Raw genomic sequence first — 17,276 nt, forward strand, 5'->3', positions numbered from 1 at the left:
GCATCCCGGAGTCAACACGGTCTAACGTACAGTCCTGCAGAGGAAAAGCCGGCTCCTCTCGGTGTCCTGGGAGAGAAGCTACCCCGGCCGTGAAAGAGGAAACATGACATTTGACCTTCTCTCTTGTTTGAGAGGAACCTGAATGGGAAAGTTTGGGATTTGACAAAGGTTAAACCCTTCTTCATTTTTCTTGCACCCTTTGCCTGGGGGAAAAAGGCACCAACTCACATTACCTTCGAAAACACCCCAGAAAGGTCAGCGGTGAGCTATTGGAGCCTGTGTCACCTTTACCTTATGCCTGATGAACTGGCTCACAACCTTAATTACCTCCTCTGACATATCCATTTGTGGCGATAGCAGAGGTGGATAAACCAGTGATGGCTGTCACTGTCACGGCTAAGCCGATGATAATCACACCAAGACCTCGGTTGAGAGAGGAAAAATACGGGCGATTAAATGGCGGAACGGCTCATTGGGTCATTTACATAAAAGCAAACACATCTGGGTAGGCATTGAAGGATCACATTTGAATTAAACAAGCTGGCCATGAAATCGCCATTCAGGTACTAAGAGAGTTAAGATTAGGGGCGTGCCGAGCTGTGCCGCCCCCAAGTGTCAGGCTGGTTAAAGCATAGGATGAACCTGGCCTTTAATGAAGTTCCCCACAGCCTCCAGCCATTAGTATAAATGAAGGTTATTCTAACTTTCCCCGTAAAAGTCTTCATTAGCAAATTGTTCATTAGGTAGATGGGTAAATCGGACAGAACCGAATTTAGGGACATTAACTTATTTGCGCTGTGTTCTCAGAATTTACTTATTTTCTGACACCCGAATGGCAGTTCCATTAGGAGTGGGTGTGTGAAGTTGCTGACATGGTGCACAGAGGGCAGAACTCACTGGTGGCTCGCTCAGTGTACCCACCACACCCATAAATACCAGCGTTCCTGAAAAGCCTTCTGCATGTCTAGCTGGGTGGTTGGCAGCGTGAGAAATGCAAGCCGCAAACACACCAGAATGAAAAAGCCACCTTTGAGGATATTGTGGTTCAGAAGGGCAGCGGTTATGAGGAGAAACTGACAAAGGCCAAAATTCAAAGGAAAGGCTTACATACTTTTAGTTTCAAGACACACACAGCAGGTGTGTGTGTGTGCGTCTGTGTGTGCACGCGCATGTGCGCGCTTGCACGTGAGGGGCATTTAGGCAGGCATAGAAGGCATAGAATGTATTAGAATATATCACTGTGGTATAAGAATTTTTTTTAAAAAAAAAAACTACATAAGTGAAAATAAACTGAGCAGGCACAAGGAAAGCTCTCGGCTTTTCTATTTGTCCAGGTCAGGGGCATACACGTGTGAATGCGTCCATGCTTCCGTTATCTGGAAGGACTGATGCTCAACCACAGAGACATGTGCAGGCCTTTACCAGATTGCAGAGGATTCTTCAGGAACCCAGGAACCTTCTGGATTAGTCTTTTTAATTTCTCTATTTCCCTTCCCACAGTTGGCCACCCTAGAAACTCAAATTCCCTTCTTTTTGTCTAGTGGGTTTCCTGCAGCTTCATTGTTCCTTTGTTAGGATAATATACAAGTGTTCCCACCACCCCTCTGCATCACCACCCACCACCGTGTCCTCCCATGAGTGTGCACAAGACATTAATAAGCACATTCATTTGTCAATATGATGTCTGACAGTCTAAAGTATGAGGCTATGGACCCGAGAGGGACAGAAGGAAACTTTTTACACTCCTCTTCCCCTGTCATGAGAAACTGATATGGAATTCAGAGAGAAGATTGGGGGAGTTCAGTGACTCCCGAGTGTTCTTCTCTGTCCCCTTGACTGCTCTCCCACATATAAGGCAGTCATTCCTACTTCGCCACCCCCGCCACAGACCCTTGGAGAGGAGGTTGTAAGAAGCTGTCACACTGAATGTTTTGGGTGACAGAGACACTATGAGGAGCATCCCTTTTCCAGTGTGGCTTCAGGTGCTTGTGCCACGAAAGGTGGTTTCTTCCCAGCCTCTACACATCATTTTGCTCTTTAGGGTGTTTGAGGATGAACGTTTAGCACCCCCTAGACACTTCACGGGCTCGCCAGTTGGCATGACATGACATCACTCCCTCTCTTACTTCATTCTTTCCTGACCACTGTCTCCTGAGCAATTCCACCACACTCTGTCATGCTGCGGACATTTCTGTAGCCTGTTTGAACACCAGTTTCTACTTTAATATGTTGAGAAGCTTTCTTCTTTCTCACAAACAAACAAAGGACAAGTCCTAGGGTAAATGGCAGCTGAGGGAGCATTCAGTTCGTTGATTCCGCAAATCGTGGCTCTTTCATGGCCTGCTACAGGAAGTCCTGGGGATGCCTGCTAGAAATGTCCACATTTGCTGGGTTCAAAGCTTTGAAAGTGAATCCCAGCTCTGCAGTCTTCTATCCCACTTCAGATAATTCTTGCCCTTCCTGTAGTGAGATGAGTAGCTTAGCCTTAGCCCATCTCAACTTGTATCTGCCCATTCAGCAAGATTTTTTTTTTTCTTTAAATAATTGGTTGAGGGGAAGAATTAACTCAGTTTTTAAAATGTTTTAGCTGCAAAGTAAAATTCAGAGTGGAAGTGACTTGCTTCGGTTCACATCCACTTTTCATGCCCAACTTTCCTGTCTAATGTTGAGTTAATTGGAAATGATACTGCCCCAGCCAGGTGTCCAAAGAGAGGAACAACTGGACGGCATTATCAACTCAGTCTGCCACGTTTTTAGGAATAGGGCAGCCCAGACTCAGAGTCCCAGAATGGCTGCCCGTAAACTGTAACTACAGTCATCAGATTCCTCCTGGCTTATCCCCAGGCTCTGGATTCGAAAATATATAACTTGTTTTCTTTCCCTAAACTATGCCTAAAGCAAGAGGAAAACACTTGCATTCGTGTCTTTTCTAGAGAAGTAAGCCGAACACAGTGTCAGCTGGACAGTTTTGTGTGTGTGTGTGTGTGTGTGTGTGTGTGTGTGTGTGTGTTAAGATGCCTCAACAAATGATACCAGGGATTGAGTCTTTAAGTAGGAGGCTCATTAAGAGGACCCCTCAGCAGAAGAGTCACCCAAACCAGCGGGCCCAAACTCAAAGATGCAGAGGGATGGATAGAACACCTGTATATCATCTTAACAAAGGAACAATGAAGCTGACTTTGGGCAAGTGTCAGATGAAGATTTCAAAAGTTCTGACAAAAATGATCCAGGACCTGAAGGATGATACAAATTTAGTCAGACCCTAGAGAGGAATGTCAGCAAAATTGGTGGGGGAAAAAAAGCAATATACAAAACCCAAATGGGACCATTTGGTTCCATTAGTTTTAGGTCTATAACAATCTAGGTCGATGGGACTGGAGAGATGGCTCAGTGGTTAAGAGCATTGCGTGCTCTTCCAAAGGTCCTGAGTTCAATTCCCAGCAACCACATGGTGGCTCACAACCATCTGTAATGGTCTGGTGTCCTCTTCTGGCCTTCAGGCATACACACAGACAGAATATTATATACATAATAAATAAATAAATATTTTAAAAAACTTCAAAAAAACCCGATGTAGGTTGATAAGATGTTTCTACTACTCACTACGTTCTATGCTCTGAGATTTAAAAGGGCACGAGAAAAAGCAACGCCAACAACTGCAGTCAACAATGGAGGTGAGAGCGGTCGCTGCTGACTTCTGTGTGTGATTCCACTGCACAAACGAAGCGATTTTGTTTAGTCACACTAATGTCTGAAAGTGAAGCAAGAAGCTTAGCGGAGAGAGCATCCTTTATACCTTCGTAATAAACCTGAAACTGGGTTGATTGTGAAGGGTTGTGTAAGATCTGATTAAAGTTCAGACTGTTGCCCAAACATATGGGTGTTAAATACATACATTAGAACGAATTACTCTTGCCTTTGGCTGTCTGTGCTCACACCTCCACACAAAGAACTGCGTCTTGATGATCTCAATAAGTTACTAAACTGCCCTTAAAAACCTAATTTTGCATGAAGGCCTGGAGCAAAGCCTTGGCAATATTAAGCTGCAGATTTTCCGTGGAACGGCATCTACTTATTTTGGACCCCGCGGCTGTAGGCATTCATTTGCTACGCATCATCAAACCAGCAAGCAGCCTTTTTGTCAGGCACATAGCAGCTGTTGAGTGAGAAACATGGAAAAAAAACGACGGGGCTGGCTCAGTGCTCCCCGTTGGCGGGGAGCCTTCCTGGTCCAGTTGTCAACTGCTGGTTCTGAAGGTGTGTTGAAGGAGGGAGATAACACCAGGTACTTTCCATACACAAACTGAGATGTCTTCCTGAGCAGCCTAGAAAGGCACAGTTGAGCTTCTGTAGCTTCTGTGTTCTCCATACCAACACTCACATCTAAGTCTCCCCTCAATACTCAACCCACCTTTTCCGAGTACATAGAACAGAACACTGTCGATTTTTATCACAGTAAGTTAGGAACTTAGGTAAAAACACAACTAAGTTGTTCAAATAAATTTTACACTCTTAATAAAAACACTGTAGAACTGAATTTTTACGTGGCACGTTATTGAAAAGCAATAAATCATCACTCCTGGAATAATACAATTTTTAAAAATACGATTGTTTTTAAATTGGTTACCTACATTGTAAGTAATCATTTGCAATGACTGGAGTCATTTCAACTATCATTCAAAGCTTGTAGTTGGGAATATTTTATGAGCATTTGCTATTTACTGCTGGTATCTGACAGAAACACAGTTATGTTCTTTGGAAAATGTTCAGCAACATGGCATTTTTATGAATCAGGTCACGTATGTAGTTGCGTGCACATTTTTACACTTTCCCACAGGTTGTTTTGCTAAGTGAAGCTTTGCCATTTTTCATAAGTGGGACAGTCTGAGGCAAATAAAATGCAAATATCCCGTAGGTATTTGAAATAGATGTGCTTCATACAACCGTATGCTTGAAACTCTATAAGAAGGGAGAAATGCTTGCTTGACCATTCCCCTGTTGAGCAAACTGGAAAATTCCAGTCTCTCAGGAGTTAGTGTTTCACCTTTCCTTCCTGGCATTGTCAGGTCAAGTGTAAATGTCTTCTGTGACCTTCATCTTCTGCAGCTTTGATAGGGAACCCAGTTTGTTATTAAGCTTGCAATTTGCATAAAAAATCATTTAGGAGGGGAAATTGCTCACCAATTCCGGCTTCTCCGACAATCCAGGAGAGGCGAATGAAGAGCATGACTCCCCAGATGTTCAGCATGCACCTCACCTGTGGATGAGAGTGAGGATGGAAAGGGGTCCTGAGTCAAGCCCAGCCAGCCCCCTTGGTAACTCTGGTGTCTACGGTTAGCTGGTGAAGCCCGTCGGATCACCGGGCGAATGCTCTCCTTTGTAAGCAGAAGTTTTCTCACCAGTACGCCTTTCACCCATCCAAACTTCACAACCCCGGATGTGTCTTCTTCCTTGTTTTCTGCTTGTTCATCTCCAGGCATTCCATCACCATTAGCAACCCTGTCGGCTGAGCCAGGGGCCACGGCCACATTCTGCATTTTTACAGAGGAGAAACAAAGCAAAACAGTAATGGTTCAGTTTCTCTCTCTCTCTCTCTCTCTTTCTCTCTCTCTCTCAATTTCTCTTAATGATTCAGCTTCTTAAAACTTTCAAAGTCAAATCAAAACAGTGGCCATAAAACTCTAGAAAAAAAGTAGTTTAATAACTTTAGCAAATAATGTTGTTATTGGGGCTGGAGAGAAGGCTCAGAGGTTAAAAGCACTAACTGCTCTTCCAGAGGTCCTGAGTTCAATTCCCAGCAACCACATGGTGGCTCACAGTCATCTATAATGATATCTCGTGTCCTCTTCTGGCATGCAAGCATACATGGAAGGAATGTTGTATACATAATAAATAAATAAATCTTTAAAAAAATGTTGTTATTGTTACTTACCCTGGAAGCCAATGGCTCCCCATTTTGAGCCATTTCCAACCACGGCTAAGGCTGTAGGATGGTAGGCAGAGCCCAAGCCATCCTACCACTAACTACATAAAAGTAGTCAAACTTAAATGAATATAAGATGCAAAGGGATAAAAACAAGATAATGGACTCAAGGGAAGAAAGAAGGCAAGGCCAGATGAGTCTTTTGTGCCACGTGTTCGGAGGACCAGAGTGATTAATTTCCTGGATGCAGCGAAGCTGGAATTCTTTCCCTCTGCTTCATTTCATTCAGTTACTTAAAATGACCCTCCACCCCATCTTCCTCTCTTTCTCAATCCCTCTTCAAATTAATTTTTAGATGAGAATACAATCTCTCCCTTACTCTTTTCTCTGCCAGTACTTACTCTGTTAAAATAGTTTCTTAATAAACTTCAACTTTGCTTAAAAATAAGTAATGGCAATATAAACTGTTCAACCAAAGTCTTTAAGAGAGTAAAAAGTAAAACCCAAAGAAGTGCTTTCTCTACACACACAAGCAGAGCAGCTTCTGGAAGTCAACAGAAGGCTAAAGGCATTGTGTAACTGCAAAACTATTCATCCCCTAACGGAACTTTCATTAATTTAACTTATTTATTTATTTATTTTATATGTATGAATGCTTACCTGCCTGCACGTGTGCATGCCATGTGTGTGTTTGTTGTGTACAGAGGCCAAAATGGACCTCAGATCCCTTAGAATTGGAGTTATGGATGGTTGTGAGCAACCATGTGGGTACAGAAAACAGAATCCACATTCTCTGCAGAGGCAAACAAATGCCCTACACAGCTAAGCTATCTTTCTAATCCCAAAGGGAAATTCCTTTTTCTAAAACAATCTAATTTAATTTTGTTTTGTTTTCAATACATCCCAACTGCAGTTTCCCCTCTCTCCACTCCTCCTCTTGGTCCCTTTCCCCTTCCACCTCCTCCTTTCCCCAGATCCACTGCTCATCCATTTCCCTTCAGAAAGAAGCAGGCCTCCCAAGGATATCAACCAAACACAGCACAACAAGATAAGTAAGACTAAGCACAATCCCTCACATCACGGCTGGATGAGACAACCCAGTAGAAGAGAAAAGGTCCCAGGAGCAGGCCAAAGAGTCAGAGATATTCCCACTCCAACCATTATGAGTCCCACAAAACACCAAGCTTAAAAGTCTTAACGTATATACAGGGGACCTAGTGCAGACCCGTGCAGGCTCCATGTTTACTGCTTCAGTCTCTGTGAGCCCCTATAAGCCCTGCTTAGTTGATTCTGTAGGCCTTGTTCTCCTGGTACCTTGACCCCTCTGGCTCCTACAATCCTTCCTTCCTGTCTTCTGCAAGATTCTTCATTAGAAACAAAAAGAACTATACATAAATAATTGTTGGAAAAAATTAGCATATGATTTTATCTCTGTGGTCAGTTTTTAAAAACTTCATTTTGAAAGATTTTTTTGTCTAATAGCCCTTGAATACAATGTGGAGAAAATATGTTTATTTCAAATTAAGAATGGCTCTCATTCTCTTAATTTTTCTTCTGCATATATCTGAATAATTTCAGGTATTTTATTTAGTCTTTGTTTCTTATCCATTTCTCATTGCTCCCTTTGTACAGGGCACATTTAAAAAGGGAGAGAAAGAGAATGAATCTCAAGCCACGCCCTTTCTTCCCTCTCAACCTCATCCAAACATAAAATCATATTCGTTGCTACTTTATAACTGTAATCTTGCCACTGCTATGAACTGTAATGTAAACATTCGTGTTTTCTAACAGTCTTAGGTGACCCCTGTGATAAGGTCATTCAAACCCAAAGGGGTTGCAACCCACAGATTGAGAACCTCTGGTCTAGTTCATGCTAAGCACATGCTTTGCTATTGTGTTTGCTCTTGGTCTTGTGTTTGCCCTAGTAGCTATGTTGAAAGGGGAAAAATCATCAGATGAAATAGCTTAGGTTTAGATATAGATAATCAAATTTTAAGATTCCTTCAGGAAATTGCATTATAGATATTTGTAATGTAAATGTGTGTTGGCAGTCATGGTCCCTCACTTTGGAGAAGGGACTGGAATCACGAGGAATTTTAGATTGTGCTTTACTTAGTTGGGTTTGTACAAAATAATACCACTCAAATTTATAGTCAGCATAAAGTGTCAGGAAAGCTTTATATGAGTATTTTCTATGCTAAAATTTTAAGATCCAATGTGCATTTTTCCATTGACAACACATCTTGGCTTAGACTAGCCTTATTTCCAGCACTCAGTGGTCATGGGTCATGTATGGGCTAGCTAAGCCGAGGCCCACACAGTATAATACATTTCTGATGAAAGCATTAGGTGCTTTTCACACACCAAGTAAAAGTGGTTTTCTTCTTATGACTTCTAGACACATAAGGCAGCTAACACTCACCTGTAGCTTTTATTTTCATTTGTACGTGTTGTGTATCACGTGTCTGTGTTTCTGACATGTGTGAATGAGCATAGAGGATGTATGCATTTGTGCTGTGTATGATATGTGTGCATGTGTGCTTGTGTTTGTGTGTATGAGTGCAGGCGTGAATGTGCTATGGCATGTGTGTGAAGGACAACCACGATTGTTGGTCCTTGCCTTCCATCTTGATTGCAAGAGGGTTTCTTGGCTGTTTGCTCATGTGAATGCCAGGCTGAGTGGTCCCAGAGCTCCTGGAGAGGCAGTCTCCTGTTTCCACCTCTCTCTCTTGCCCTGTGCGTCCACACCAAGCAATGTTGCAAGTGGAGACATCTCCCAGTCACAGCTTTTACTTCCCATGACTAAAACGTACAGTCTTTAAAAGCATAGGAGTTACAGGTGTGCTAATATGAATGTTGAAGAGATTGTTTGGTTAGAGAATTCATTTCTTCAATTTAGTTCGAGAAGCTACCTTTATAATTACCAGTATTAGTCACCATTAGTTAGTTGCCATTCCGTGGCTGGGAGTCATGTGAGAAAGCCTTAACCACTTGTCTTTTTGGATGTGGTTTTGGGAATAAAACCTATGCTTTCTGGTAAAACCTGATGAGGAAAACCTAGGAGATTGCCGTGCTTTCTGATGAACTCTGGTGATGACGCTGACCCTTAGATTTGGAGAACAAGAGCATTAACAACTGAAAACAACAACAATAAACCAAACAAAAACCACCCTGAAAACAATAAGGCAGGATTAAAAAAATAAATTGCATATTTAAAATTATCCATCAAAAGAAGCTTTTCGTTTCCTGGTGGATGGTAATCCTGCTCACAGTTTCATGGTTTTCGAGTCTGTCACTCGGACTCTGGAGCATGACACGAAAAGAACGGTCTACAGGCAGGGCAGGTAAACCACCAGACACGGAAGTTAGTACAGCAACAACTTCCTAAATTGTTCAAAAGCAAAGTCAATGTCTCTTCTCATAGATAAATGGAACTTGCTAGTGTTTTGAAGTTTTAAGTACATTTATATCAAGGGCTTGGAGTCAGTGACCTCAGATGTATATTTCCTTCTGTGACTAATGTTTAACAGCAAATTTACAAGGACGATGCCATTTTCTTGGCTCACTATAATATAGGAGCAAAAGGGCTCTGTATCTTGCAAACTACAGGTGGAGTCTAATTTTGTCATGAAATTAATCCAGGGCACGTCCTTCAGCAAGCTACTCTTTGCTTTCTTAAGACGTGAAAATGAGAACACAACCAAGATTTTTTTAAAAAATATTATCTAGAAGTAGTTAAAGGTAACTTTTATGTGGTCAAGTAAATCTTGGGTTCTCTCTTTGATAAACGCTTTCTTTGTATGCCAGAAGAGCAGCAAATTCAATGTCTCTTTCAAATATTGAACATGAATTGAGCGGAGGCTTGTGGGCACCTCAAGGGTGCCAAGCTCTGCCTAGGGGGCTCACGGACATCTGGACGCTGCCGGCTGATGTGTCAGAGACGAAAAGCTTTGTGAGGACATCTTGCCTGTAGCTGTTTTTTTCTTTTTGTCACAATCTGAATTAATTTTCCTGTTTATACTCTGTTTCCCTAAATGATGATTCTTAACTGTTCGTAAATGTATTTTTAACTTTCTGGAATGACCATCCATTTCCCAAGATTTCTCCTTGTGTGTTGCACATTCAGCGAAGAGAAAAATAAAGTGCATTTAAAGAGAAAGGAAGGCAGTTTTGTACAAGTCTTTCCCTCTCCCAATACTAAAAAAATGAATGCAGCTCCAATCACATGTGTTCTGAGGGGAACTGGAAACAGAATGCTTTCTATGAAGTACAATTCTCCTCAGATGCCAAGTGATCACTGTGCAATCTTTGATGTGGAGAGATCACCAAGGTCGACGGTGTGGGGAAGAGAGCAGAGCCCAGAACAAGGTCAAAGCCTTGGTCTTATTCCATCTGTTCAAAAACGGATATGCCAATCCACAAAACTTTCCAACGTGCTGTGTCAAAGGCAGTTCCAGCACGGTGTGGCCCTTGAGATGGCACACTGAGAAACCGGTACTTCTGAGTTTATCCCCCTGACTTTAAGACCTTCATAAGCTAGGCCTTTAGAACTTACTCATAGTCTGCCTTTCTCTTTCTAATGTCTGTCTTAGGAGCAACTCTCCTCCTACTCCACCGCAGCCCGTTAACAGTGCTAGAGACTGCACTGATAGCTTCTTACATTCTGGGCAAGTGCCATATCATTTGTTTGCTTAATCTTGTTTTAAATTCGAACTTTAATTCTGAGAGAGGGTCTTACAAGGTTGCCCTAGCTGACTTTGATCTCATTCTGCAATGAAGATAGGCCCTGAACCCTTAATTCTCCACCCTCATTTTACCTATTAGGCCAATCTTTGTCAAGTCATTTTCTGACTTGGAAATCAGCTTCCAGGCATAGCCGGGATTACTGGCCTGAACTACCTACCAGGCCCTGCTGCTAGTTTCTTCTTAATGAGGTCTAAGGTATTACTTTTCTTCATTGTAAATTGTGGGAATGGATGAAATTTCAATATTGAAGGGGGCAGCTTTACAAGTTATGTGTAGCGTACAGGACTTGGTGGGGTAGAATTTTATGTCTTTTTCTGGACAGTTTTGGTTCTTTTTACTTCAGACAATTGGAAGCTCCCTCCATGCATTGTTTAACTCCTCTTTCTGCTCCTTCCACAACTTGGGATCACCATGCCCTCCTGTTGGTCTGCTGTTTCTTTTCTCTCCCCATTTCCTGTCCCCAGCCATTCTCCCCTACCCCCTCATTTAGAGAAAGAAACTGACAAGCAGCTTACCTAAAATATCAAATAACCTTCCTTAGAAAAATCTCCATGGAAACTGATAATGTGTCTCAATAACCACAATGCTATTATTATTATTATTACAGCAGGTAGCTCAGAGAAAGCCTAAAGTTGGCAGATCGTCACAGATACAGCAGAGAGGACAGGGGAGGAGGCCTGTGGGGAGTGGGGTAGAACAGAACAGAGTGGGGACATGGACTCTCCCTCTGGAAGTCCTAGAATGGAGTTGGGCCCCTAACAGCCTAGAGAGTAAATTTTGGAGATGTCTTTTCTCTGGGAAGGAGGTGAGAAGAAAGTAAAGAAAAGCCAGTGCCTTTTCTAGAATCATCCTGACAGAACTCATCCTGAGTGGGGGGTAGGGATGATTGGAGACTATAACTGTTCCCCCTTTCCTTCTTTCCTTCCTTCCTTTCTTTCAAGACCAAGTTTTTTCTGTGCAGCCCTGGTTGTCCAGAATCTCACTCTGTAGGCCAGGCTGACTACGAACTGTCTCCAGAGTGCTGAGGTGGTCTGAACCACCATGCCTAGCCTGTTTCACATTTAAGAACCAGAATGAATAAATGAATGATTAGGGAATAAACTGTTCATGCTCTGTTTTCCTGGAAGCTTGGGCATGAGTAAATAAATTATATTAGAATATATAGTATCCAATTCTCCTCCTAGATTGTAACCATATTCCACAAAGTGATATTCAGGGGTGGGGAGATGGCTCAGCGGGTAAGGCACTTGCTGGGAAGTATGAGGGCCTGAGTTTGAATCTCCGTGCTCATGTAAATGGCCTGGGATGGTGTCTGTCCTACCTGTAATTTCAGCACCGAGGAAGTGGAGGTAGGAAATCTCCAGAGGAAGCTATCTAGGCAGGAGATCTAAGGAGAAAGCTAGCTAAGCTACCTGGATCGTCAAGCTCTGGGTTCAAGTGAGAGATCCTGCTCAATACACAAGGAGGAGAAATCCTCGGTGCAAGCACATGCAAACAGGCACCCATGCAAACAGGCACACATCAAAGTGCCACGCAAACCAAACCAAACCAAACACCAGAAACCAGTGACGTTCATTACAAACTGCCAGAAAAGCAGGAGGATAGTCTGTCAACAATCTCGGAGGAAGTCACAGAAGAAATTTAACCTTCTAAATGATGTACACAGCATTAGAGTCTTCCAGGGACTTTGAACCCCTTGTGCATTCTTTAAATAGGAAGTCTGGCCACTGTGTTTCTGAGCTTAAATCGAGAAGAGCCGAGAGCATCCGGCAAAGGTATGAAGAAGAGAAACACAAGGCTGAATCTTATGTATTTCTGCTCTTTCCTTAAAGAATAGGAAAAGTAGTCGTCACTCAGCCTCCGCTACCAGGGTAGACGAGTCCGAGGCCGCTTCACCTCTGCACCACAGGGTGGTTGACACGAATGAACGAAGAAAGCACAGCGGTTTGTTTAAGAACGACCATGGAGTTGTTAGCACTAAGGTAGAAGCGCTTTAGAATTCAGGGCGGCATGTTCAGTCGTTTGGGACTTGAGGAACCTTATTACACACACACCACAGGAAACATTGCCTCACTTTCAGAGTTCAGTCTGCACTTCTCTCCCAAGTCAGCAACCATTTGTGAAGCACCTGGACCTTTTCTGTTTCTGTGTAAGGAAGCTACGTAAGACAGCTGTGTAAGGAAGACGGCTGGCACGGACCAGCCCTCTTCATTGGAGCACCGTGTGTACAGTGTTCTTACCTCGAGGGATGCTGGGGAAGGGCACTTACCATGCCCTTCACGCTTACCTTGGCCAGCTGCTCGTGGATCTCCAGAAGGCTGGGCCGATTGACCTTGGGCCCGCTCACGCTGCCCGTGTTGCGGTAGTACTCAATCTTGGGGACGGCGTCCACGGTGTTGTGGCCAAAGGTTTGTAGGTAGTAGGTGTTCGTGTGAGAGTCGTAGGCGTGAAAAGTGCTGTCTGTTTTAGCAGCGTCTCCATTTTGGATGAAATTGTCGTAGCACTCCTGATTGCCAGGCCGAAAGCTGATTCGCAGTCTGTTTTGGGCTTCGTCTCCGAAAGAGGTCTCTTCGTAATGTGGGGGGTCCGTGCTATCGCTCATGGCTGCGCCGCTGCCACGGCCCTCGTTTACGACATGGACTTGAAAACGGCTGGCACCACCGGGCACTGAGCTGGAAGGGGTGTTCACTGACATCTCCTAAAATCTACTTTGGAACTACCTATTTTAGGTACTTTTTAAACTCTATGTATTTCTGCTTCAAAACAGGCAAGAATGTGTTTACAGTACGGAGGGCTCAGCTTTGGCCCTAGATGACTCGATAATTAGATTCCTGCTGTATCATTGGTGTATTGTCTCCCATTTAATCTTCAGAATGATCTTCAGTGCTGTTATTAAGAAAGAAAATTCAATTTGTTCCAGGCGATGCATGCAAACCTATTTAAGAAGGGCTGTGGTTTAAGGTGCACTTAACTTTCATAAGATACACAACTTTAAATTTGTTTCACTAAAAATGACCTATTCAGGGATCCTTGCTATCTGAGCAACGAAATCCTAACAAATAACCAGAGCCTGGTTTCTGCAAACAGAACTTCCGATGAAGTCACTAGCATGTGACTGTTTGTCATGTTTGCTTGAAAGTCACTGGGACTTTTAGAAGGCATACTAGCTAGCAATCGAGGATAGTAGGAGCCTTTACAGACTGGCTAAATGCTGAGACTGCAAAGTATTTTACCTTGATAGCATTATACACTAGTTGATACATGAAACAGGAAACCTGAAAATGTTGACAAGTGTACTTTGTTTATTACAAAAATCCATACATCATCAATGATAAATTTGTCTCAGAAAGACCTTCACATGGGTAACAAGTTAAAAAGTTACATTTGAGAATGAAAATTTTAAAAAATGAAGCCTGCAAAGATGATTGTGAAATTTCAGAATTTTTAGTAGCCTTTGAAGCACTTCGCTTGCTTGCGTATTTGTGCTTTTTATAAATGCCATTAAGGAAACCTTAAAAATGAGTGTTTGGGATATGAAAATAAATTAGAGCTCTCACTAATGGCTTACATTCTACTCGCTCCTTTTAATGAAATATTTTGTGAATTCAATAGGCCACGCAATAATTTCCATAATTCTACAGTGATGCACCAAAGTTAAATACTGTCTTTGGAGTGATATTTATTTGTAGATACCTTAAATTTTGATTTTTTTTTCAAAGAAAGCTAGAAAAAACCGAGAACGATATAAACAAAAACTCTCAAGCAATGCTTTAAGACATTTCTCTGAATTAAAAAAAAAAACAAAACAAAACCCACCCACATATAACTTAAACTCAGGAAATAACCTTTCCTGGTGAGATGACCAGTGAACCCATATTCCTTAGCTTTGTAGACGATTTAACACTTCACGGTCTCTGACATCTCCAGCCCAGTCCTCAGGGTCCACTTTTTGCCATGTTATGAGGGGAAGATCGTGCCCAGCCCACACCCTTACCTTCCCATCCGGCAGCCGCCTTCCGAGGAGTGCAGGCCACTTCAGCATGGCATACGAGAATATATGGAGCCTTAGCTTTCAGCCCACAACCTCAGGCTTCTCCTCATTGGCTAAAAACTTCTTGAAAGAGATGACTTTTCAGTCATTGGCCTGGAGTGCTGGGAGAAGCCCTGCCAGTCACTAGCCCTGGGGAACCATGAGTACCACATCAACTAGTAACCAGTAGTAAATCATTAATCCTTTTAGACAGTAAACAAAATAAAGCTTCTCTAATTCACAGATTGCTCAACAGCAAATCCTTCAAAAATATTGCTTCAGTTGTTTGGTACTAGATGAATTTAGTCCCACGGTCTGCCTTTCTTTCTCTGTCTGTGTCTGTGTCTCTGTCCCTTTCTCTGTCTCTGCCTCTATCTCTGTTGGTCTCTGTCTCTTTATTTTTGTCTGTCTCTGTCTCTTTCTCTGTCTCTGTCTCTATCTCTGTCTGTCTCTGTCTGTCTCTGTCTCTCTAACTCTGTCTGTCTCTGTCTCTATCTCTGTCTGTCTCTGTCTCTTTGTCTCTCTATCCCTGTCTGTCTCTGTCTCTCTATCTCTGTCTCTCTATCTCTGTTTGTCTCTGTCTCTATCTCTCTTTCTTGCCATAAGAATTGAACGCAGGACTTCACATATGCTAAGTAAGCACTCTACCACTGAGCCTCCCACCCCATTTCTAGATGTTTATTTTGAGACAGGTTCTTGCTAATTGTCTAAGCTGGCCCAAAGTTCACTCTGTACTCCAGGCATCCTTGAACTTGCCCTCCTCTTGCCTCAGCTTCCCAAGTAGCTGGAAGCAGGCCTTTGCCACCAGGCCTAGCTCATTATCTTGTTTTTGATGAGACCTGGTGACCTTTCATTGCTTAGCATAGGAGCCAAAATATTATCTTCAAGAGATGGCCTCAATGCATTGTAGCTAGAAAATGTTAATTAAATCATTTTAGCGTGCTCACCTCGTCTCTTCTCTGCATAGGCAGTGAACGGTTTGAGACTAGCGTCAGTTAGTTATTGAAAAGATTTCTACCTAGTGGGAAAACTACTTTAAGCTGCTCAGGTGGAAGGGGCTATGCTTCCCAGTGTCTGGACACACTTCCCAGGGGCTGGGCACACTTCCCAGTGTCTGAACACACTTCCCAGGGGCTGGGCACACTTCCCAGTGTCTGGACACACTTCCCAGGGGCTAGACACACTTCCCAGGGGCTGGACACATTTCCCAGGGGCTGAACACACTTCCCAGGGGCTGGACACACTTCCCAGGGGCTGGACACATTTCCCAGGGGCTGGACACACTTTCCAGGGGCTGGACACACTTCCCAGGGGCTAGGCACACTTCCCAGGGGCTGGACACACTTCCCAGGGGCTGGGTACACTTCCCAGGGGCTGGACACACTTCCCAGGGGCTGGACACACTTCCCAGGGGCTGGGTACACTTTCCAGGGGCTGGACACACTTCCCAGGGGCTGGGTACACTTTACAGGGACTGGACACACTTCTCAGTGGTTAGGTATACTTCCTAGTAGCTGTGTATACTTCTCGGTGGCTGGGTACACTTCTCAGTGGTTGGTCAACTTCCTAGGTGCTGGGTACACTTCCCAGTGGCTGGGCACACTTTCTAGTGCTGGGTACACTTCCCAGTGCTGGGTACACTTCCTGGTGACTACATACACTTCCCAGTGCTGGGTACACTTCCTGGTGGCTGCATACACTTCCCAGGGGCTGAGTACATTTCCTGGTGACTGGGTACACTTCCTAGTGGTATGACTTTTCTGTCTCTGCATGGAGGGTCAGGTTTTTTTTTTTATCACATATAATTTTTGAGTTTTCTCAAAAGAAGTTTCTGCTCCAAAATGAGAGCTGGTGATCAAGACAGCACACACAGTTCTGTGCAGGTTCTGTCACTGGTTTACAATCAGGATGATCGAATGAGTCCTCTGTGTCTAACAAGAAACTATCCAGGTGATTTCCAGTTGGCTGGGTGGCTTCGCTGTGGTGTGACGTAGTGGTTAAGTGTGAGCAGTGATTGAAGAATGCTTGATTTCAGTTCTGGTCCCTGTTACTTCCTGTCTGGATGAATTCAGGAGACTCATTCACTGTGTGTGCGCTTTAATGTTCTCACATGCAAACATGGATGCAGACAGTAATGGCCTGTAGCTTGCTGAGTTATTGTGGGGATTAAATGAGCGAATTCGTGTTTATGTTGAAACAGCACCAGTTTGTACATAGTTCATGTTTGTACTATTTTATCAATATTTATTATCGGGTTGTGACTCTTTTCTACTCCCACCCCTGATTCTGAGACCAACCATTAAAGACAGGGATGGGAATCTACTTATTAAAATAAAGCAAAGGATAAGTTGGTAACCAGACACAGTATTGTACAAAGGGACATGCAAATGCCAAAGGAAAACATCTTCAAAGCTCTTAGCCAGGTAAACGCCACGGCACTCAGTCAAGCTAATGTCGTACCCAATCTTCTTTCTCTTTTCCTGTTTTTACAATTGTTTGTTTCTGTGTGGGTGGGTGAGTGCATGTGCTCACATACATGTGGTATGTATGGAGAGCAGAGGACAACTTCAGGGAGTC

At 43.3% G+C, this 17,276-nt stretch overlaps 1 protein-coding gene across 6 annotated transcripts in view; it reads right to left on the reverse strand.

Moving 5' to 3' along the window:
- The window catches only part of Slc12a1 (solute carrier family 12 member 1), an 84,638-nt gene extending 69,859 nt beyond the window's left edge, over positions 1–14,779 (reverse strand). For 4 of the 6 annotated variants that reach the window (XM_087911247.1, XM_087911246.1, XM_087911244.1 and 1 more), the window contains exons 1-4: positions 14,664–14,779; positions 12,957–13,555; positions 5,400–5,531; positions 5,182–5,257 (exon numbers count right to left, since the gene is read on the reverse strand). In XM_087911247.1, the coding sequence (XP_087767373.1) occupies positions 5,182–5,257; positions 5,400–5,531; positions 12,957–13,364 (616 nt within the window). In that variant the 5' untranslated portion in view covers positions 13,365–13,555; positions 14,664–14,779. Of the gene's footprint in view, positions 1–327; positions 424–5,181; positions 5,258–5,399; positions 5,532–12,956; positions 13,556–14,663 lie in introns of all 6 variants that reach the window. The other 2 variants (XM_087911245.1, XM_087911243.1) reach the window with 1 other exon arrangement.
- Positions 14,780–17,276: the final 2,497 nt, after the last annotated feature.

This window comes from Myodes glareolus, chromosome 10 (assembly GCF_982192425.1).
Source record: "Myodes glareolus chromosome 10, mMyoGla1.1, whole genome shotgun sequence".
In the NCBI taxonomy this organism is placed as follows: Eukaryota; Metazoa; Chordata; class Mammalia; order Rodentia; family Cricetidae; genus Myodes; species Myodes glareolus.